The following is a 23,085-nucleotide window of genomic DNA, read 5'->3' as shown; positions in this document are numbered from 1 at the left end:
ATACTAGTGTCTGTTGTATTCTGCTGCCTTTCCTATCCTCTACTATCCCCCTCCCCTCCCCCCCCATCTTCTCTCTCTACCCCATCTACTGTAATTCATTTCTCTCCTTGTTTTTTTTTCCCATTCCCCTCATAACCTCTTATATGTAATTTTGTATGACAATGAGGGTAGACAGTATTATTTTAATTGTCCTATCTTCAAGTTTGCTGATTAAATCTATATAGTGAATTTTTTTGTTCTTCAGTAATTGTACTTTTTAGAACAGAATTTTGGTTTGGAATCTTTTTATACTCTATTATCATTTTATTATTGTGTCATTTTCCTCTCTAGTTCTTTGTTTATGGTTTTCTTTAATGCTTCAAGCATATTTAAGACATTTGTTTTAGATTTGAGTCCAGTAACTGTTCTTTTTTTTTTAACCTTTATTTTATTTATTTATTTATTTTTATGTGATGCTGAGAATCAAACCCAGTGCCTCACACGTGCTAGGCAAGCACTCTACCACTGAGTCCATTGTCCCCTCTTCTTTACAAATAGCTTTCACCACTCTGTTTTCTTCCTTTGAATGGGCCTTATTTTTATGGTTGTTCCATTGTAGGTCTAGTGATGTTTTTGTTGAAATTTGGGCATTTGAAAAAAATAGCTACCTCTCCTGATCTTTGCTCCCACCTAGTCCTTCTCCCCTGTCTAAGATCTAAGGCAAAACATAACAGTTCTCCAAGTAACATCAAACAGGCTAGACCTTTACAAAAAAGTCTGCTGTCCTCCCTCCAGTCGGCTTCTATATTGAGATGATGATCAAAGGAAAGTAAAAATGCCACAGAATTTCCTACCATTTTGAATGTGACTTTTTCTTAATTAGGCATTCTCTTGGTTGCTGTAGACCTTTGACTGTTTTCTAGAGTTCTTGTTAGATTATTTTAGCCAGTTTTTGGTTTTGGGGTTGTTTTTGTTGTTGTTTTATATTTGTTTTAGTTGTCAGTGGAACTTGACTTGACTTATTTATATGTGGTGCTGAGAATCAAATCCAGTGCCTCACACATGCCAGGCACAACTCCAGCCCTTTTTGTTGTTTTTATTTTCCATGTTTCCTTGGGGTAATCAGGGCTTCCTAGTATACCATTTTGCTGATGTCATTCCATGTGCATGAGTTTTTAGAAACATACTGTAATTTAGCTAAATGACCATTTTTCCTCTAAGAAAATTACTTACAAAGATTAGATATACAATTACCAAAAGGTTTTTGAAATATCTCTTTACCTTCTAAGCCTTTATTAGATAGATTCTGTTTGGTGCTGGCCAACTGTTTTGTTAGGGGCCAGATTTGATTTGGGGGAAAATAATGAGAAGTTATTTTATGTTTAATGAATGAAATGATTGATAGGTTAAGCACTACAATTTTCAATGATCTTTTTAGCCACAATAAGATAATTATACCATAAGTACAGACATGGGTTTGAGTAATAGTTATAAGTAATGAAGAATTAACTACATAATCTTCCTGATTATTTTTGGACATTATAGTTGATTGATAACTAAATTCTACTTTGGTGATGTCTGTTTTAAAGCTGTATTTTATATTCATGTAATTTGTATCTTTTGTTGGAAATTTTTAAATGTGCTGGAATATCCTTGTGAAAATTGAGTATAGATAATCTTTGTAAGGGCCCAACAGACTACAGGATAGATTCAGTGAGGATTTCTCTTAGTGTTAGGTAGAGGGTCCTAGAGTTTCTTTTACCTCTAATTCTGTGACAGATCCATTTGTGACATAATAATTATATTCTTTTAAAAACCCTCCTTTTTTTCTCTACATGTCCATATTGTTCAACTAGAATACATTTCAGTTGATTTAAGTCCCTTATTTGACCATGCTATTATGTTGTTTTATCAATAAAATTACCCTTTTAGGCACTGTTCAGTTATTATATGCCTCATTTAACCATGTTATTTTATTTAAATTCATCACCTAGTGAAATTACCCTTTCAAATGCTGTTCATCTTTATAAAATTCACTTTTAATTTTTATGAAATATTGTGAAATAACTCTGGTGTCTTAAATGAAGGAAAAAGAACTGGTGTGAAGAACTTGTAAGAAGTACAGATGATTATTTATCAAATTTAATAACAGCTAAAAGCTACATTGAAGAGAAAAAAAATGATTTGGATGCAGCTATGAAGATAGCAAAAGAGTTAAAATCAGCACCTTCTCTGAGGACATACTGTGACCTGAATCAGGTAATTTTAATAATTTAGAATCTGAATTAGTTCTGTGCAACTTACTTTACATGCTTTGGAATATGGTGTTTAAGATTTAAATTTGTTTTTCAGATTATCCTAGCCTATACAGATGCTCCTCAGTTTATGATGGGATTATTTACAATGCGGTTACATCCTAATAAACTCATCCTAAGTTGAGAATATCATAAGTCAAAAATGTTTTTAAATTAACCTGACTGAACAGTGCAGCTAAGCAACACAGTACACTATAGAATGTTGATTGTTTATTCTCATCACTGCGGGACTTTCTGTCACTGCCCCACATTGTGAGAGAGAATCTGATCACATATTGTTAGCCTAGGGTAAAGATCCAAATTTAAAAAATCAAAGTGTGGTTTTTATTGAATGCATATTGTCTTTCACACTAAAGTTGAAAATTCACAAGTCAAACTGTCCAAAGTCAAGGACCATCTATATTGTCATGGATTTAGAATTCTTAGGTATTTGAACTGTTAAGATAAACAATTAACCTTTTATTTTTTTAGCATTTTATTATTATTTTTTAATCACTTAGGAAAATAGGACAATAAGGTCTTCATAGCAAATGATCTGAGAGCAAGTTACCATAACATTGAGATGCAAGTCAAGGTTTGTGTTAACTTTCTGTCACTATGATAATAACTGAGTTAATCAAACTTATAAAGAAAAAAGTTGTATTTTGGCTGAGAGTTCTGAAGATTTAAGTCCATGATTGGTTGGTATCATTGCTTTTGGACCTATGGTGACAGATCACCATGAGAACACATGGCAAATCAAAACCTTACTCATTGCATGGCCAGGAAGGAAAAGAGAGAAAGTGGTTAAGCTGTTTCCTTTGACTGCACACCCCCAATGACCTAAAATCTCCCTTTAGGTTTTTCCTTCTTACTGGTGCTACATTGGGGATCAATCCTTTATCACATGGACCTTTGGGAGACACTTAAGGTCAAAACTATAGCGAGATTTCTAGGACACCTGAATAAAAAATAAGAATAAATAGGAGAAGTAAAATAAATGAAACTCTATTTTCTTCTCATAAACATTTTAGGGATGGATGTACTCTTAAATTTTTTTAGTTGTAGATGGACACAATACTTTTATTTTATTTATTTGTTTTTATGTGGTGCTGAGGATCAAACCCAGTGCCTCATGCGTGTTAAGCAAGCGCTCTACCACTAAGCTACACCCCCAGCCCAGATTGTAGTCTTATCTTAAAATTTATCTTAAAATCATATTAATTTTTTTCCCTTAATTCTCCCAGAATGTGTAAGTCAGGAGACAAGTTGCATCAGCTATCTTCTGTCATCTAATCTTGTGCCTAGGGGGCAGAATTGGGCAAAAATAGAAACATCTTCTTTTAAGATATTTTGACAGAAAAAGATTCACCATATATCCTCTTTGCTGATTTCTGCATCATTCTCTAAGGGTATAGATCCTGCTCTATCAATCTTTGAGTCATCAGGTCTCATTTCCCATATATAATCAAATATTTTGACTCTCTTGAGGTATAGAATAGAAGCCATTGGTTTACCTGCCTCCAAAGTCTTAACTTTAAAAGAAAGTTAAAGAGTTTGCCATCATCTAATTTGGCCTGGCCTTCCTCCAGCTATAATTCTGAAAACAACAATAGTAATTTCCTGTGTGTTACACATGAGGCACTAGGTGGTGAAAAAAGTGATAAAATTTGGTCTTTCCTCTTAGTTTAGTTAGGAAGATGAAGGAAAGAAGAGAGAGAGAATGTTTGAAAATAACAACACAAATACAAAACGAATCTGAGCAGAAATTGTATAGCTGTATCCCATTTATTAGCCAGCACCTGGTATTGTTATCTTTTAATAAATACTTTCAGAAAAATTTAAATTTCTTTAGGGTAAAAGTGAAAAACATTTTCTTGCATTCTTTCCTTCAAGTACCCAAAATCAAGCCTTGAATACATTTTGAATACATTAAAGAAATAACTAAGTTTTCCTTCTAAAATCTTACTCTTTAAGCAGTATTTGTGACAAAAGAAAGTTCACACATGAATAACAACACTTCTTTTTTGATTGTAGATTATCCGGACTTTGAAGTTAACATCTGAGAGTGAATTGTCACAAGTTAGTTCTTTAAAACCAAGGAACCCTCCCAGGTGAATAAGTCATGTTTCAGGAGACTATAATAAGTGTAAAAATGCATTAGAGACTGAATTTACCAAAATAGCAAGTAATTATAATTTGAAATTTTGGGTCAGAATATGATTCCCAAGTTAGCAACCAAATTAAAATAATTATAACTTTAAATATTAAAACATTATTTAAATGTTTTTTTTCCTTTTTTGTGGTACTGGGGATTGAACCCCCTGAGGTATTCTAGTTAAGCACTCTACCACTGAGCTACATCCCTAGCCCATTTATATTTTATCTTGAGATAGTGCCTCCATAAATTGCAGGCTGGCTTCAAACTTGTGATCCTCCTGCCTCAGCCTTCTGAGTAGCTGAGATTACAGGCATGTGCCACTACACTTGGTGTTTTAGTCAGCTTTTTTGTTGCTGTGACTAAAAGATCTAACTAGAACAATTTTAAGGGGAGAAAAGTTTATTTTAGGGCTCACAATTTCTGAGGTCTCAGTCCATAAGCATAAGCTCCATTCCTAGGGGTTTGAGGTTTGAGGTGAGGCAGGACATCATGGTGGAAGAGTATGGCAGAGGGAAAGAGCTCACATGATGATCAGAAAGCAGAGAGAGAGAGAGACTCCACTAGCCAGCTACAAAATATAGATCCTAAAAATATGTCCCACAATGCCTACCTCCTCCAGCAACATCCTTAATCTACCACTCAATTAATCCCATCAGGGGATTGATTCACTGATTGGGTTAAGGCTTTCCTAACCCAATCATTTCTCCTCTAAACTTTCTTACTTTGTCTCACACATGGGCTTTTGGGGAACACCTCACATCTAAACCATAACACTTGACTTGAGTATTTTCTTTGAAATTAGTTATTTTAATGTCAGCAATGGACTTCTGTTTAGGAAACGTAACAAACTTGGAAGAGATCATTTATTTATATGCTAATGTTTTATTTTAGGTTGAATATGAATTGCAGTGAGATTATGTGCATGTTCAACAATATGGGAAAGTTTGACTTTGAGGACTTAACAAAGTAAGTATTTTTTAAGAATGGCAACATGTCATTACTGTCTAATAGTACCTGTGTTATCTAAGACGAAAATTGATGTTTAGAGTAGTATGATTTTAAAAAGCTGAAAAATAAAGAGCTAAGATAGTTTCTACAATTAACTTATATGTATAATATTTTTTAAAAGACCTAGATCTAGAAAAGATCAGTATTCAATGATATATGTGTTTAAGTTTTATTTGTAAGATTCATTATTAATGTCAATAAGCATTGAACATTGATTTTTGTGCTAGATGCTAACATCCCAAATATTGAGATAAATGTTGGATAAATTATAGTGCATAAAGCAGACATGTAAAAGATCAAATGTGTGATTTCTTTGACAGTGTATGCAAAAGCTAGTGGGGTTGCAAAGGAAGGGGTAACAGAGGACTTAGAAAGAGATTTTATTTTCCCTTATCTGTGGAAAAAAAAATGAACAGCAAGTAGAAAGGACAAAAGGAGGTAAACATAAAAGAAGAAATCCTACTTTGAGACAACTGCACACAATTTCATTCTGTATATCCCCAGATACATAGGAACTGAATTCTAAGGACTTTGTATGCTATATGATAGCATTTGAACTTTATTTTTTAGATCTCTGCATACCTAGTGTGATTGCCACTATCCATGTGAGCTACTTAAATTTAAGCATAAATTAATTAAAACTATAAACTCAGTTCCTTGGTTGTACAAGCCAGATTCTAAGTGTTTGCTGGCCACATGTACTAATGGCTACCTGTCTTCACCTATTCATGCTGAAATTACAAAATACTTGAGAGTAGGTAATTTATAAAGAATAGAAATTTATTTTCTCATATTTATGGAGGCTAGGAAGTTCAAAGTCAAGGCACTGGTCGATTTAGACTCTAGTTCAGAGTCTTGGGGGGCTGGGATTATGGCTCAGCAGTAGAGTGCTTGCCTCACATGTGTGAGGCCCTGGGATTGATCCTCAGCACCATATAAAAATAAATAAATAAAATTAAGATATTGTATCCAACTACAACTAAAAAAAAAATAAATATTAAAAAAAAAAAAAGAGCGTCTTGGTCTCTGCCTCCAAGATGGTACCTTGAATGTTGTGTCCTCACAAGGCAGAAAGGACAGGAGGCCAAAAAGGGAACAAATGCTGTGTCTGTGCATGGCAAGAAAGGAAAAAGGGGGCAGGGCAGGAGCTAAGCTGGTTCCCTCTAGTCCTTTAATAAGGCACAATTTCATTCAAGAGGGTGGAGATTTAATGATTTAATCACTTCCCCAACCATAATGAGGATTAAGTTTCAACACAAACTTTGGAGCTGACCTTCACACCATAGCACAACCATATTAAGCACTGCAGCACATTTCCACTATTACCAAAAGTACTGTTGGAAAGTTCAGCTTTAGACAGTAGAAAACCTTTAGAAGATTTTAAGCATGAAAGTAAAAATAATTAGATTATATTTGTGAAAAATAACTGTGGTAGCCATTTAGGGGATTATTTGGGAGAATATGAAGTGCAGAGAAAGATCGGTTATGCAGTTGCATCAGTAGATTCAGCAGGTAATGAGGACCCACACTTAAGTAGTAGCACCGGATCAGGATTGAGAATAGATTATGAAAATGCTAAATAGAGATTATTTGTAAAACATTAATGTTTGAATGTGAGGAACAAGGGAAAAGGAAGCCTCACCAATAGTTCATAGGTTTGGCCCTGGTGACTAAATTGATGGATTGTGATTTTATTCACCAAGATTAAGAATACAGGAACAAAAGTAAGTAGGAAGGGGATAAACGGTAGATAAATGTTGAGTTTCTATTCACCAAACTTCTAAGGAGAAAAGTTTAGAAGGCATTTGGGTACATGTGCTGAAATCTAAGAAGAGATGTTGGTTTGATTCTGGGTTTAGTAACAGTCAAACTATTAGAAACTCCCTAAAAGAAAATAAATTTAATCATTTGTAGGTGGTTTGTCTTCAAGGAAGATGTTCCCCTAAAAAGCATCGTAATACCCAGGCGTGGTGGTGCACCCCTATAATCCTAGAGGCTCAGGAGGCTAAGGCAGGAGGATCACAAGTTGAAAGCCAGCTTCAGCAAGGGCGAGGTGCTAAGCAACTTGTTAGATCCTGCCTCTAAATAAAATACAAAATAGGGCTGGGGATGTGGCTCAGTGGTAGAGTGCCCCTGAGTTCAATCCCCTCACCCCGCCCAAAAAAGTATTACATTCACTACTGAGGGAACATAAATATCTGGTCCACAGTCCTGGAGGCTGGGAAAACAAGCATATCTAACACTAAATCTGATGAATTTACATTAGTGAAGTTCACAAAACTGATATATAGTCAGACTGCCAGTTTGTTAACTTAATGAGCAAATGTAATTACCAATACAAACTAGAATATTTATGTTGACATTTTTTTTACAACACCAAGACAGAAGTGAGAAACCAAATTATCAGAAGTTTTATTGTTTTCCTTTGAAATAAAAGGAAAAAAAGATTAATGAAGTAGTTCAACAGCATTAGGTTGAGATAGCCTACCATAGTCCTCTACATCAGAGGGTGGGTTCTCTATACCTTGCAAGAGGAACTGGAACATCAGTCCTTTGACCAATAGCATCTTCCCCCAAACAGTGCTTGGGAGACCCTGAAACAGATGCCTTTGAAATTAAAAACAACTTCCTGATAACTTTTTCTGCATCCCCTACTTCTTTCTGATGAAAACAGACATCAAGAAAGCTGAGCTGACATATTTGCTGGTTAGTTAAATATTGTGTGTGTGTGTGTGTATTCCTGCCTTTTGCCCCACTCTGCCTTCTCTTATAAAATATTTCCATGCCCCTGAGCCCACCAACTCTGCCCTGCAAAATGTAGAATTGAGACAGAAAGGTCTCCTTTATCTCCCTCAAGACTGGCTTTGAGCAAACGTAGCTCCTGGCCAGCCTGTCTTCCAAGATTTTAGTGGAATGAGGAGCTACAAAGCTGTTCCCTGCCCCTTATTTGCCTCTTTTTCTGCTCCCATGGATAATCAACAACTTTAACATTCAATAGTTCCTTAGATATTTATGTACCTTGAATGTGGTTACTTCAAATTTTTTTTACAACTTAAAAACTAGTTGGTGGGGCCGGGTTGTAGCTCAGTAATAGAGCACTTGCCTTGCACGTGTGAGGTACTGGGTTCTATCCTCAGCACCACATAAAAATAAATAAAGGTATTTTTAAAAACTAGGTGATCTTGTATTGATTTTATACCACTGTAAGTTATCTCTCCTAATTATTGGTGGTAACTCAGCAATGGGTTTGCCCAGTGAGAGCAGGTATTGAAATAAGTTGGGAAATATATTAAAAATTTAAAGCAGTACAAAAAACTAAAGTCAGGTGACATAGGCACAGGTTGAAAGAGAATAAAACAAAGTAGTCTTGTACAAGCTATAGTTAGTGTTAAAAAATCTCAATAAGGTCTGAAAAGGGGTGTTGTTTACATATAGGTGTTCTCAAAAGGTGTACCTTTATTCATTGTATAGTAATTATACTTTTCATGTTAAATTCATGCCCTTTTTTGGAAGAGAAAGATAAGTGTGTCATAGCTAAATTAGAGTGGATTTTTTGGTCCTTATGTTCTATGAAGAAGTTAGAACCATTATGGATTAACTAAATACAAGTTTTATGAGACTCAGTCTCATCTCATTTCAAAATTTTCATAGTAATAGATTTGATAGCCTTAAATCATCTGAATATGTGGAGAATATAGAAAAATACTGAATAGTATGGATAATCAGCTGTGGGTTAGTGGCTAGAAATAATCATACCCATAGGATTCAGATTAATAGTAATTATTAGCCTTGGAGGAAATTTCTGGTAATTTGCTCAGGTTTGTATCCTGCATGCTTTCTTACACTTTGTTTTTAAGCCAATTAATGAAAAAGAAGAAATCATCTTAACATAATTTACATCAAACATTTGAGCTAAATCAAAACAACTTCTTTTAAAAATGTGTAAAAAAAAACACTGTTCTTGAGGAATCAGATTATTATGACATAACTATATGAATTTTTTTAGCTTCTCAATAATTATGTATATATATATCTCGACCTTTTAAAACTCTGGAGTTTGGTTGAGGCTTGGAACAGGCAAAGGTTTCTTTTTGGGTGATGAAGTGTTCTAACATTAGTTTGTGGCAGTGGTTGTGTAACTCAGTAAATTTACTAAAAATCACTAAATTTTTTTGTGTCTCAGAATCAGTTGTCATATGGAAAGGAAATGGCTTGAAGGTGAATATTAAAGTAGCTGTCCTCTGTATTTTTGTACAGATATTATCCCCAAGAAAATGAAGTTGGACAGAGTGTTCAAAAGAAATATAATAGTAAAAAGGAACTTTCTTATGTTACATACTCATCACTAGAAAACAAAAAGATTGATGTGTCTGTCCTAACCAGTGAAGCGCCAGCACCTCCTTTACAACTGGAGACCAGTGGTGTCCATTCAGAAGAGATTGTCCAGCCACAGAAAGAGGTCATTGCAGTCACATCCTCTAAAACCATTGCTGTGCTCTCTCAAATGGGATCTAGTCCTGATGTGATAATTGAAGAAATTATTGAAGAAAACCCAGAACGTGAGTTGAGAATATAACAAACCTCGGGGGGGAAGGGATCTTTTCTCTAAAATTAGAAACAATTGAATATACTTAGCCAGAAAGGTATTTGTGTATATGGGGGTGGGGGATAACTGGGGAATGGACCCAGTGCTTTTGCACATGCCCGGCAAGTGCTCTACCATTGAGTTACACCTCCAGCCCTTTTTGTTTGATTTTGAGATGGATTTTGGTAAGTTGCCCAGGATGTCCTCAAACTTGTGAACCTCTTACCTAAGCTTCTTCTGTAGCTAGATTGCAGGTGCATGCCACTACGCCCGGCCACCATAATCTTTTTCCTCATATGCTCATTAGAGTTAAACCTATTGATTCCACATTTTCCAAAGTTAGGGTAATTTTTATTTTTAATAAAATAATATAGCTAATCTCTGGGATGCAAATTTAATGTTTGATCAGGTTAGGATATTTGACCTTTTCAGTGTTCCACATATAAACTTTATATGAATGATACAAATATAAATGAATAAGAGGGGTAAATTGGGGGCATAGTTTCATTACTTTGTCCTTGAATTAAGATCAGCTCCTCTCAAATCTTGGCATCTAATCTGTTTAGGATGAGCTATGATGAGTGTCATGCCATCTATTTTATATTTTATTCTATTATTTATTTATTAATTTATGCTAGGGATCAAACCCAGGGCCTCTCAAATGCTAGGCAACCAACCACCCTACTACTGAGCTAGATACGCAGCTTATGTCAACTATTTTAGAACTTAAATCTATCACAATTGTTTGATTAGATTTCAGTGTTGGTATTCGCCCATTAACATTGAAGAAAAATGCTACTCCATGTACTTCTATGTAAAACATTTTTTAAAACATTGGTTTTATTGGGTGACTCTCCAGAATGACATTTTCAATGCAAAAATTTTTTAAATAAATAAAACAAGGGGCTGGGGCTGTATCTCATTGGTAGAGCACTTGCCTCATATGTGTGAGGCACTGGGTTTGATCCTCAGAACCACATGTAAGTAAATAAATAAATAGTGTCCATATACAACTAAAAAAAAAAAAATTTTTTTAAAACCTCAATAGTACGGCCTGGGGTTGTGGCTCAGGGGTGGAGCACTTGCCTGGCATGTGTGAGGCCCTGGGTTCAATCCTCAGTACCACATACATATAAAATAAAGGTATTATGTCCACCTACAACTAGGAAAAAATAAATATCAAAAAAAACAGTGCACATATTCTTCTTTCTGCTGTATTATTATCACTGAATTATCAGTGAATTCTAAAAGCGTATCATGGTTTTATTTACTTATACAAGGGATTCAAGTATTTAGCCAATTTAATTACAGCTTTTTAAACACTAGCAGGTCACTGTTAACAAAATTAGTATAATTATCTTTACCTATTTTGATAAAGCTTGCTTCACAGATGATCTTACGGAGACTCCTAGATATCCCAAAAAACCTCTTCAGAAAGAGTCAACTGTTTCTTTTGGATCAAAAACAGGTATTGTAACAAGTCTGAGCTTAATGGAGTAGTTTGCTCTATGTGTGGTAACTCTTATTTTACAGCTGTCACCCCAGATATATATATATATCTTTTATCCTATCCTTAATATGTTGTATTGTTCTTGGTAAGCTATGTTACATAGTTAAAATTTATATATTTTTTAATTTCTGTTATATATATGCTTCAAGTTAAGCATAAAAGTTTGGGAATTACTTAACATAAATTATTTAGGTAAGTTAGCCAAGGATTAAAATGTAGTTACCTCTCTTCAATTCCATGCCTTCTAGTCTGTTTTAAAAAATCATACATTAATTCATTCCAAAAAAATAATCCTTATAAATAAAAGTATTTTTGTGACACTTTGCCATACCCTATTCCTATTTTATTCAGTTCCTCTTTTCTTTCTGTCGTTTTTTAATGCATACAAAAGTAGTATACACAAGACATAGCATACTATACATACTGTTTTGGGTATTGCTCCCTTAACATTACACTTTAGAGATTTTTTTCTTGCTTTTCTTCTCTTTTTTTCCAATACTGGTGAGTGAACCCAAGGCCTTAACACATGCTAGACAAATTTTTTATTACTGAGAAATATCCCCATCCTTTTTTATTTTGAGACAGAGTCTTGCTAAATTGCCTAGGCTGGCTTCTAACTTTCAATCCTCCTCCCTTATAGTCTTCCAAATAGCTGGGATTACAGGCATGTGCAACCACACCCAGCTCCTTCAGAGATCTTTTTGTATCAGTAGAAACACTTGATTTAATTGCTTCTATTTATAGAAAAATGTGTTCAGTGTCATTACCTTTATCTGTTTAACCTTTACCAAAGCTCTCCTATAGTTCCCTAAATGCTGCTCAGTACTTTGACCAGACATTATTACATCTCTCTCTAACCTATTTCATATGATTTAGGATTCAGGGTGCTGTGAGCCATATTGGTGTTTTAGGTATGGTATGGATTGATCTGGCTTTTGTAGGCTAGCCTAGTAATCTAATCATTATTAATAAGGTTCTGAGTTTCAGGTAGGTTCATAAATAAACTATGAAGTTTTATAATAAAGTGAATTTACAGAACAGGTTATGATTTTAGAATCAGCCTACCATATGAACTATGATTTCACTTAAAGCACATATTTTGCAAGTTGAATAAAGTATTTGCTGTTCAGGTTGCTAAAGAATTCATTGTTGAAAGTGATCCATTTGTTCTGTGAGGCATTTTGGATTTAGACTCTCTAATGGGGCCCAAGTATTCTAGATTTTCAGTGCCTGTAGACACATCGTCCTTTAGCGGACATGGCAGTTGTTCACATTTTATGAATTCTCTTCCAGCTTCATGTTTTAATAATGTTTTTTAAATATTGATTTGTATTCAGGTTGTCCAGAGCTAGTGTTTGTAAGCCATGTAATACATCCTTGCCACTTCTATATTCGGAAATATTCACAAATAAAAGATGCAACAGTATTGGAGAAGAAGGTGAATCAAATTTGCAATAAGAATTTACATCTTGATCCTTCAGACATTTTGGAGCTAGGTAATCAAATATCACTATAAGTTGAAATATTAAGTTTATGTAAATATTGTCATATTTGCTCAACCCACACTGACCTGCTATAAAAGATTTGAGCTTCAAGTTAAGCATAAAAGTTTGGGAATTATTTAACATAAATTATTTAGGAAAGTTAGCCAAAGATTTAAATTGGATGTTGGCACATTTGTAGAGTGAGATATATATAAAACCTCTATTGTGTAATTGAATGAATTGCTTTTTAATTTACAAGACCCACAACAGGTTATGTAGGTTGCCCTTTTAGTTTAAGTTGATTCTTTGTTGTTTTAGTTCCTTGCTTTGTATGCATGCATGTTGGAGTTAACATTGAACACTTCAGTAGGATTCAAGAGGCCTGTGTGGCATTCATTCCTAGGGCCCTTCAGAGGGTAATTAGTAAACACAGTTTATTTAATTCTAAGCATAGTTGAATTTGCCATGCTTTAGGCTTCCCTTACAAGTATTTTCCTAGTAACATTGATGATTGAATTTGTTTATTATACTCTTCTGATTTCTTTGATATATTACTGGACCATTTTTTTCAATGCCTATAGGTGACCAATATAAAAAAAAGTATTATCTGTGTAGCCTTATAATGGTTCTTTAAAATGGTCACTACTTCTCAGCTTGTTTCTATACCTTTTCAGAATATCAGAAATTTAGTATCGTCATATACTTCTCTGACAAAAATGAATACTTTTAAAACTTAAAAATCCCTTCATTTTTGGTATCTAAGAGAAAGGAAATATAGTATTAAACTTAGCTTTCATAATTATATATAGTTCTCTAAAATTTCATACATGTCCAAAAGAATGCAGTTTAGATTCAAAAGATATTCTAAGAAAACCAAAACCTTCATCTTTAAGGTATTAATGATAATTATTTGCAAAATATATATAGTTGACTTGAGTCCTTGTTTATGCTTGGAGAAATTAGTGAAAAGGAAATAAATGTGGTGGGGCTTTAGCAAGTAAGAATATCTTTTGGTCTACATGTGAACCTTATGATGAAGAATAGCAAACATTTTCTTGACGTTTTATCTGTTGCAAAAAATAGTTTCATAAAATATATTTTCAAACTAAAAGAATATTGATTGCATCAAAATAAGAGAAGGATCACTGACAATCTGAAGGCCAAACAAATGTTTTAGGAAAACTTAAATAAAATTACATGGATACCCCAATGTGCCTTTCAGCCATTCTGTTTTTATAACATATATAGAGAGGAATACAGCATTCTTCTGTATATAATGGATGACCAAGGCTTATCAATTTGTAGCTTAGTTGTTAAGAGACTGGGATTCAGGACTACCAGGTTTCTGTTTGCTACCTAGTATAAATAACCAAGTGGTTGCTATGTTTGGATAGCAACCACTCTGCCTCTGGATAGGTAGAAAAGGGGGCAGTGCCTTTCCTGTCTATCATAAATGATGATGGCCAATACCCATAAAATGAAAGATTAGCTGGGCATGGTGATACATGCCTGTAATTCCGGCAATTTGGGAGGCTGAGGCTGAAGGCTAGTTTGGGCAACTTCTGAGACCTTTTCTTAAAATATAAAAGACTAAATCAGTGGTAGAGCACCCTGGGTTTAATTCCCAATACCTCAAAAAACAAAAGAACCAAAGACAGGTTTACTAGAGGAAAGCATAACAAATTTATTAATATGCATATGTACAAGGTAGCTGTGCAAAACATGAAGCTCAATGAAAGGACCAAATGAGGAACAGTTGCAACAAAGGATGTTTTATTATGCAAAGTCTCCCAGTTAATCTTTGGGACCTGTCCTCCAAACAATAATGAAAAGCCTGGCTGGGCAAGGTGATGACTTAATCTCCTCTCTTTTCTGCTGATTAATCTTTCCTGATTATCTGATAAGATTACAAAGAGAAATTTTCTCAAATCAGATAAGGGAATTTTAGAGAGAGACCCTTTCAGCACTTGAGGGAAAAATAAGGGAAAGTTAGAGACCTTGATTTATTTTTATTTTTATTTTTTAGGTATTATGGGGTGCCTTACCACTGAGCTACATCCCCAGCCTTTGGAGTAGCTGGGATTATATCGGTGCACCACTGCACCTGCCTAAGAAACCTTGATTCTGTTTCTTAGCTCAGCTTGTCCAAGTGCCACACTTGAAGATATTTTTGAGCCCCCAAACCACACTGTGGTGGAAGTACTGCCTTCAGAGGGTTATTGTGGGAAATGAATGGATTCAAACATAAAAGAATGAGAATATTGTCGACCCATACTAAGCATTCATATTCAGGCCTTTTTCCTTCTCCATCTTCTGTTTTTTCAGATTATTAATTTGTGACCCATCCTTAGTTCATCCTCTCCTTCTCTAAATGACATTGGGTATTAATTAATTTGGGCATTTTATATGTTGCCTTTTCATTGTTTCCTTTCACTGTCCTATACTAAGAAAAGGTAATTGTTTTTTCCTTATTACAAACCTTACTATGTATATATCTATAGGTGTACATATGTGTACGTGCAAGACAGTTTCATTTATTTATATTAATGTAGTTCATGAAACAGTTCCTCATCTGTTGACTACTGACTTGGTATTCTGCTCATTTAGCTTGTAAGTTACATAATAAACTATTTTATATTCTTCTCATAGCATTTGACTCAATACTATACCATCAGTAAATAAATGAGTTAAGACTTCTTAGTTGTAGAACTAAGCTATATTTCTAAATTAGAGCTCTTTGAGATATCTGTCTTAACACTGGTAATAATTTGTCTCCCACATTACTTAGGTGCAAGAATATTTGTCAACAGTATTGAAAATGGAATGTGGTGTCGAGGAACTATCACTGAATTAATTCCGATAGAAAGTAAAAATATTAGAAAACCCTGTAGTCCAACCAAATTCTCAGTTCGTGAAGTTGCATTAATACAAATATTCCTGGTAGATTTTGGAAATTCTGAAGTCCTAATCATCACAGGGTAAGATATTTTGTGATTATTGTGTGTTTCTTGCCTGTTTAGGCATATTTGTTGGGTGCAGATTAAAGAATGAAGGAGATTAGAAAAGGGTAAAGAGAAGTAACTTATCATTCTTCTCTTCCAAATCATATTCTTTATTATTTTGCTTATGAAATTTGTTACTAAATGAATAAAATTGTATTCTTTTATCAACATTACTAGATGAGGAGCTTGGGAAAAGAACTTTTTGATGTACTCCCAAGTTTGTGTGTTACAATTTTTAAATGCTTTTATTATTGCATTACAGTTGTAATAGTGGGGTTAATTTTGACATAATCATACATGCATAGAATTTAATTTGTTCCGTTTCAGTCCTCAGTGCTTCCTCTTCCCTTCCTTCCTCCTATCCTGATTCCCCTTCCTGACTCTACTGGTCTTCCTTCTATTTATTTATTTTTTAAATATTTTTTTTAGTTGTAGATGGACACAGTAACTTTATTTGCTTATTTTTATGTGGTGCTGAGGATCGAACCCAGTGCCTCATGCATGCGAGACAAGTGGCTCTACCACTGAGCTATAAGTGGTGCTTTATAATATACATAAAAGTGGAATTCACTATGATATATTTACTCACGTGATGTACTCCAAATTTAAGTACTTTTCTAACGTTACTTCACAGCAGAAAATAATGCTCGGAGCTTATCCTTTAAAGTGTTATGGTTTGCCACAGGATGGTTGAGTAAAATTTTAATCATATTTCTGTAATCTGATTAAATGATGTTAAAAAACCATACTGTCTAATGTACTCACATTATATGTTCAAAAATGTTTTCTAGATCTTCTAGGAAAAGAAAATGAAATGGTTCTGTGTTAAGGACCAGCATGAACTATAATATTTTTACTTTTTTAAATGGTCATAGCTTTAAAAATGAATAGATCTATATGTGGGAATACAGGGTCATTTTCCTTTTTAAACTGAATGAGTATCTGAAAGTTCAAATAAAAGTAACTGGGATTTAATTCTGTAGATAAAAATAGTCTCTGTGCTTATAGAAGCTAAATTAATTCTGTATAGTAAGAAAGCACAAATTTGGAATATAACTTTCTATGAGATTTACCTGAAGGAAATTATTCTTAGAAATGCATACCTTAAAAAGGGAGAAAGCAAGTGCAAGATTAAAGCATACTTTCAGTGAATATTACTTGAATTCCTTCTAGAGTTGGTGATACCCACATAAGACCAGAACACATTGCTGAGCAGCATGTTGTACTAAATGATTTATGTCCAGTTCTGAGGAAGTCTGAACCATATATTGAAGGGCTGGTGAAAGATATCCCACCATTAGCATACCCATGCTCCTTAAAAGACATTGTTCCACATAATTCAGTAAGTGAGACTTAAATTATTTCTTCTTCGGAGGCTAAATGTTTGTTTTAGTTATGTATTACCAATGATATTGCTGAGGATGGGCTTAAGGAATCGGTTATCTTGATATTATTTTGCATAATAAGCTATAGTGCAGTGCCAATAAAACAGAAAATGAACTTCAGCTTTCATAATTGGAAGTGTTCTTGGGTGAGGATGTAGCTCAGTGGTAGAACACTTGTGTAGCATGCTCTAGGCACACACACATACACGCACACAAACATACACACATATTTATCCACACATGTATATATATTTTTGTACTAGGAATTGAACCCAGGGGTATTTATCTGCTGAGCCACATCCTCAGCCTTTTAAATTTTTTTGCAGTTGTAGATGGACAGCATACCTTTTTTTTTTTTTTTTTTTTGGTACTGGGGATTAAACTCGGTGGCTGTCAATCACTTAGCTACATCCCCAGCCCTATTTTGTATTTTATTTAGAGACAGGGTCTCACTGAATTGCTCAGTGCCTTGCCATTGCTGAGGCTGGCTTTGAACTCTCCATTCTCCTGTTTCAGCCTCAAGAGCTGCTGGGATCACGGGCGCGTGCCACCATGCCCGGCAGTATGTCTTCATTTTATTTATTTTTACTTTTATGTGGTGCTAAGGATCAAACCCTATACCTCATGTATGCTAGGCAAGTGTTCTGCTACTGAGCTACAGTCCCAGCCCCCTTTTTATTGTTTATTTTGAGACAGGGTCTTGCTAAATTGATTAAGGCCTCACTAAATTGCTGAGATGGGCTTCAAACTTGTAATCTTCGTGCTTCAGCCTGCTGAGCTACTGGGATTTCAGGTGTATACCACCATGGCTGGTAAATAATATTCTTAATGAGAATTTAATTGAATAAGTGTATATGAGTGAATAAGTGATAGATGAAATATCCAAGTACCACTATATTTTGGAGTCAATTATACAGAGATAAATATGTTTAAAATATAGTATGGTGTGTATTTTTATACATTATTTCCTATTTCCACAGCACTTTGTTCATTACTTGCAGCTCATATTGTATTCTGCTTTGAATTACTTATGAATATCTGTTCCCCTAGAAAGACTGAAAACTCCTAGGAGACTGGAATTGTGTTTAACCATATATGTTGAGCAGTTCTATGCTGTAAGGTCTGTGAAAGCAAGAGTCTGTGTCTTTGCTCATTATTATGTTTTCAACACTTAGAGATCTGCCACAGAGTAGACCTTCAACAAATATTTAAAATAATAAATAAATGAATAAAAAAAGGAAACACAGAAATATTACCATTGGTGGTTTCCTCAAGATAATGACATTATTAATTTTGTTTTATGCCTTTTACATTTCCTGGGTTTTGTTTTTAAGAAATTTTTGGTTTTGATCCTTGGAAATTTATATTAGGTATGGATAATTAAATGTTTAATATCAACTTAAAACTTTTTTAGAATGGGTGAATATTTCCCTTATCATTTAAATAGCATATACCTCATATGTTGCTGATAATAGAAGCTAAATTAAACTGATAATGATTGTAAATATTTTATCACAATCTTATACATTCAAAATTATACATTATATATCAAAATTATTTTTGAAATTTTCATCACTTTAGTAGAAAATTCACAAGCAGTATTTATTTTAAAATCATTTTAATAATTTTCATATTAATATCCAAAAGCTAAACATATTCTCCAGTGAAACTGCTTATAAACACCATAAGAATACATTTGTAAAATCACAATGCACACATTTTACATACCTCAGCTGTTTTTTCATGTGTATGGTTGGTTCATTGCTTTTCCTCAGAGTTGCAGACTCTGATTGGTACAAAGTTAATCCAGACATAACAGAGCTGATTATAATCACTAATAGAGCTAATTATAATCACTTTGGAATTTTACTTTTTTTTCATAGAGTGAAGGCTGGGAAGAGGAAGCTAAACTGGAATTTTTGAAAATGGTGAATAACAAGGCTGTTTTAATGAAAGTTTTTAGAGAAGAAAATGGTGTGCTTATTGTAGATCTGCAGAAACCACCAACAAATAAAATAAGCAGTGATATGCCTGTGTCTCTCAGAGATGCATTAGTTTTTATGGAACTAGCACGGTAAGTAGATTGTTAAAACTTAAATGTTTTTCATGATTATAGCTGTATATAGAAATAGCAGTTTTACCTTTAAAAACATGGGCTCTAATGTGAACCTTAACATACTCTTAGAGGTTAAAAATATTGCTAAAAGCATTTTCTAAGTATAGTGGTTGTCTGAAAACTGCATTTAATTAATTTGGTTTGAAGAAAAAAGAAAATTAAGGTAGCTCAAAATAGAAAAATATGTATATACCAACGTTTTTTTTTAAACTCTTGATAACTTCGCAAGCAGGCCTTCAAGTATTTCAAGAATTATTGTTTTAACTTTTCCTAACTTAAATTTTCTAGCCTTTGGAATGAGTTCATGATCACTAATCCTGATTTAATTTCTGAATCTAAATTAGATACTTAATTTTTCTTTATCTCTGATGAGCAAAGAGTAAGATGATTTAATAACCATAGAGATAGTAGATATTCTGACTTTCTGTGTTGGGTGATTAAATGACTTCTAGAAATGACCCAAGTGGATTCCATTCTAGAAAAAACAAAGTAAAGGGCTGAGATTGTCAAGGACCACAGAGACCTCTTAGCTGGCCTCACTAAGCATTTCTACAGACCACAGCTATCAAAGCAATTGTAGAAACAGCATTAAATGTGACTACAGCATGCTATCCCAGCTCTGAAATGTCTGACCTGAATTTGAAGGTTAAACCTCTAAGTTCTTATTTAACCTTATTCAGTAATTGGAGACAATATCAAGAATTATAATAAGTCAGAAGAGAGAAATTGGAAATGGAATACTTTGGGTAAATAAATTGCTATATGTAGAAGCCCTTTTTTTCAGATCAGGTCATTGAGGAAAAAAGATTTTAAGAAAATGCTTCTTTATGTTTTTAATTAGGTTTAGGTCACAATCACCAAGAAGTCACACTGAAGAAAATATGGCTTTACGCTATCATCCACCTATTTTGCCTAAAGAAATGACAGATGTTTCTGTTATGGTTTGTCATATAAATAGTCCTACTGATTTCTACCTTCAGTTGGTAAGTAAATAAACAATGTATGAGTTTTCTTAAAAATTAAGTAGAAATATGTAACAGGAATGAGTGTCCATGTTCAGTATAAATATTAGAGCAAACAAACCATTGTCAACTTATTATATATTTCTATATTCTTTAAACAAGAAGTCCATAGTAAATTGAAAGAACTCTTAATCCTGTGAGTTAGTGGAAGATGGAGGGAAAAGACAATGAATCAAACCTAATATGTAAGTATTTCTTGTTTCTTTCTGAAATCTGGAGACTAAGAAAGCACATAAAGCTAGCAGATCATTAAAATGATAAACCTTCTAACCATATGCATCTGAAAATTATTACTAGGTAATTTTCTGATTTAAACATCAACATAGATTAAACACCAAAATAGGATTAAGTTCTGGATATGTGACTAATGTATTTGCTTGGATAGCTACAGTATTAGGTCATCCTTATTTACCTCTCAGTGCTTTATAAGAATTAACTCATGTTAAGGACCTTAAGAGTTTTATGGAAATTAACTCACTCACTGATTATCACAAAAATTCCATGAGAAAGATGCTACCGTCTCCATTTGGATTACCTGAGGTTACATATCTGTGAAAGAATAGAGCCAGGATTAAACCTAGCTATGTAGCCTCAGAATCTATCATCTCCAATACTGTACCACACTTTCTAGCTTCCTGGATGATTTGTGAAAGCTGTTTATCTGAACTAAGTTAAGATATGCATTTTTTCCCTTTCTTTCCCTTCTTTCCCCTTCCCTTCCTTTCATTTTTAAATGCCTTTTAAAAATTTATGGTAAAGTATACTTAACATAAATTTACAATTTTAACCATTTTAAATATTCAGTGCAGTGCCACTAAGTACTTAATTTTATTCAGCCATCACCACCATTCATTTCCAGAAAACTTTCATTATCCCAAACAGAAATTCCATACCCATGAAACACTGACATCCCTTTTTCTCACTCACAGCCCCTGATAGCTTCTTTTCTACTTTCTGTCTCTAAGAATAAGGTATTGTCTATTCTAGGTAAATGGAGTTGTATAATATTTTTCTTTTTGTGTCTGGCATACTTCACTTAAGCATGTTTTCAGTGTTCATCTATCAGAATTTACATTAGAATTGGGTTGTAGGAGTGCTTTATATATTCTAGATATTAAATCCTTATCAGATTTTTATACTTAAAATATTTTCTCTCATCTTGTGGGTTGTCTTTTCACTCTTGATATTGTCCTTTGAGCCACAAAAAGTTTTTTTTTTTAATTTAAGACCTATATTAATAGGTGCTTGCAGTTGACTTTTTTTGAAAAAATCAAGTTGTAAACTTTTATTACAAATTAAAAATGAAGTTCTTAAAAATCTCAACTTGACCAGATATGAAACAATTTAAAAACCTTTAAAGGTGTATTGAGAAAAACCAGGCTTTTTTAAAAAAACACGTTTGTCATTACCAAAAAGAGACGTCTTTAGGTAAAAATAATAAAAACCCCATGCTGCATAGATAATGCAGATAGTTGGTCAACGAGCAAAAAGCAAGCACTTAAGGTCTTCAGCTCCAATCTTTTGTTCATTTCTTATTGCTGGAATTTCATATTCATTTCTTCTTGTTGGATGTCTAAACCGGATGATGGTAGAGATGGTAAGGCTGCATTTACTCAGCCCCGCCCTGCTCAGCCTCGGAGCGGACGAATTCTCAGCTGGTGGATCTCAGCTGGTGGATCAGCTGCTTTTGTCTCTTTGCCATCTTGTGGTTTAGGGTTTTCTGGGCGTCTGCGTCATCGGTAATTGAAGTTGCGGCGGTACCGACGTTGAGGTGGCTGCTGACCTTGGGTCTCATCTCCTTGATTTTCCTTATCCTCTTCATTGCCGTCCTCTCTAGGCTGTCTTTGGCGAGGAGGGCCCCTGCGGAATCATGGTCCAAAACCCCATACATATTCTGTCTCACTGGTCTACCATGTTCTCCTGCACCCTGGTTGTCAGCACCCTCCATCACTTCTCCCTGCACAGAAGGGTTGGAATACTGTGGTCCACGCCCATAGGGTCTCCGCGTGTAGTAAGGTGGGAACCTTCGCCTGCGGTAGGGCCGGCGTTGTTGGGCCTGGCCTTCGGGAGCACTCTCCGATCCCTCATTCTTTTCCCCACTCTCACTGTTCTGATAATTCTGCTGGTAATTGCGTGGAGGACCCCTACGTCGTGGATAGTGTCTATAATGGTTACAGTCTGCTGCATATTTACTGCCTTGAACTGGAACTCCACCAGGGCCTGTAACATTTGCTGCCTCTGCACCCTTTTCTCCTTCAACAACATCAAACTCCACAGTCTCTCCATCTCCTACACTGTGAAGGTACTTCCTGGAGTTATTCTTTATGGCAGTCTGGTATATAAATACATCTTTCTTGGTGTCATTCCTGTTGATGAAACCATATCCGTTTCTTACATTGAACCATTTTACTGTTCCCAAAACCTTCGTTGCGATGACCTTCTTGTCCCCGCCAGCAGGTGCCACAGATGTAAGGCCGGCCGGGCTGCCGCTCCCTGCGCCTCTGCCCGTGGTGCCGGGCTGGGTGTCGGCAGCGCTGGG

At 34.6% G+C, this 23,085-nt stretch overlaps 1 protein-coding gene and 1 pseudogene across 3 annotated transcripts in view; one reads left to right on the top strand and one right to left on the bottom strand.

The window, feature by feature from the left end:
• Nucleotides 1-23,085, top strand: part of Rnf17 (ring finger protein 17) — a 105,299-nt gene that overhangs the window by 28,729 nt on the left and 53,485 nt on the right. For both annotated transcript variants that reach the window (XM_015499363.2, XM_015499362.2), the window contains exons 7-15: nucleotides 2,067-2,238; nucleotides 4,311-4,387; nucleotides 5,326-5,400; nucleotides 9,700-10,001; nucleotides 12,875-13,033; nucleotides 15,810-15,999; nucleotides 17,197-17,365; nucleotides 19,292-19,482; nucleotides 20,366-20,507. In XM_015499363.2, coding sequence (XP_015354849.1) covers nucleotides 2,067-2,238; nucleotides 4,311-4,387; nucleotides 5,326-5,400; nucleotides 9,700-10,001; nucleotides 12,875-13,033; nucleotides 15,810-15,999; nucleotides 17,197-17,365; nucleotides 19,292-19,482; nucleotides 20,366-20,507 — 1,477 coding nt within the window. The remainder of the gene's footprint in view (nucleotides 1-2,066; nucleotides 2,239-4,310; nucleotides 4,388-5,325; nucleotides 5,401-9,699; nucleotides 10,002-12,874; nucleotides 13,034-15,809; nucleotides 16,000-17,196; nucleotides 17,366-19,291; nucleotides 19,483-20,365; nucleotides 20,508-23,085) is intronic.
• The window catches only part of LOC107153808, a 1,485-nt pseudogene continuing 216 nt past the window's right edge, over nucleotides 21,817-23,085 (bottom strand). The window contains exon 2 of the transcript XR_001504959.2: nucleotides 21,817-23,045. The product of XR_001504959.2 is annotated as a Y-box-binding protein 1-like (transcript). The remainder of the gene's footprint in view (nucleotides 23,046-23,085) is intronic.

This window comes from Marmota marmota, unplaced genomic scaffold (assembly GCF_001458135.2).
Source record: "Marmota marmota marmota unplaced genomic scaffold, marMar, whole genome shotgun sequence".
Lineage (NCBI taxonomy): Eukaryota > Metazoa > Chordata > Mammalia > Rodentia > Sciuridae > Marmota > Marmota marmota.
Note: the sequence above shows the minus strand (reverse complement) of the source record. Positions and strands in the feature narration are given on the sequence as shown.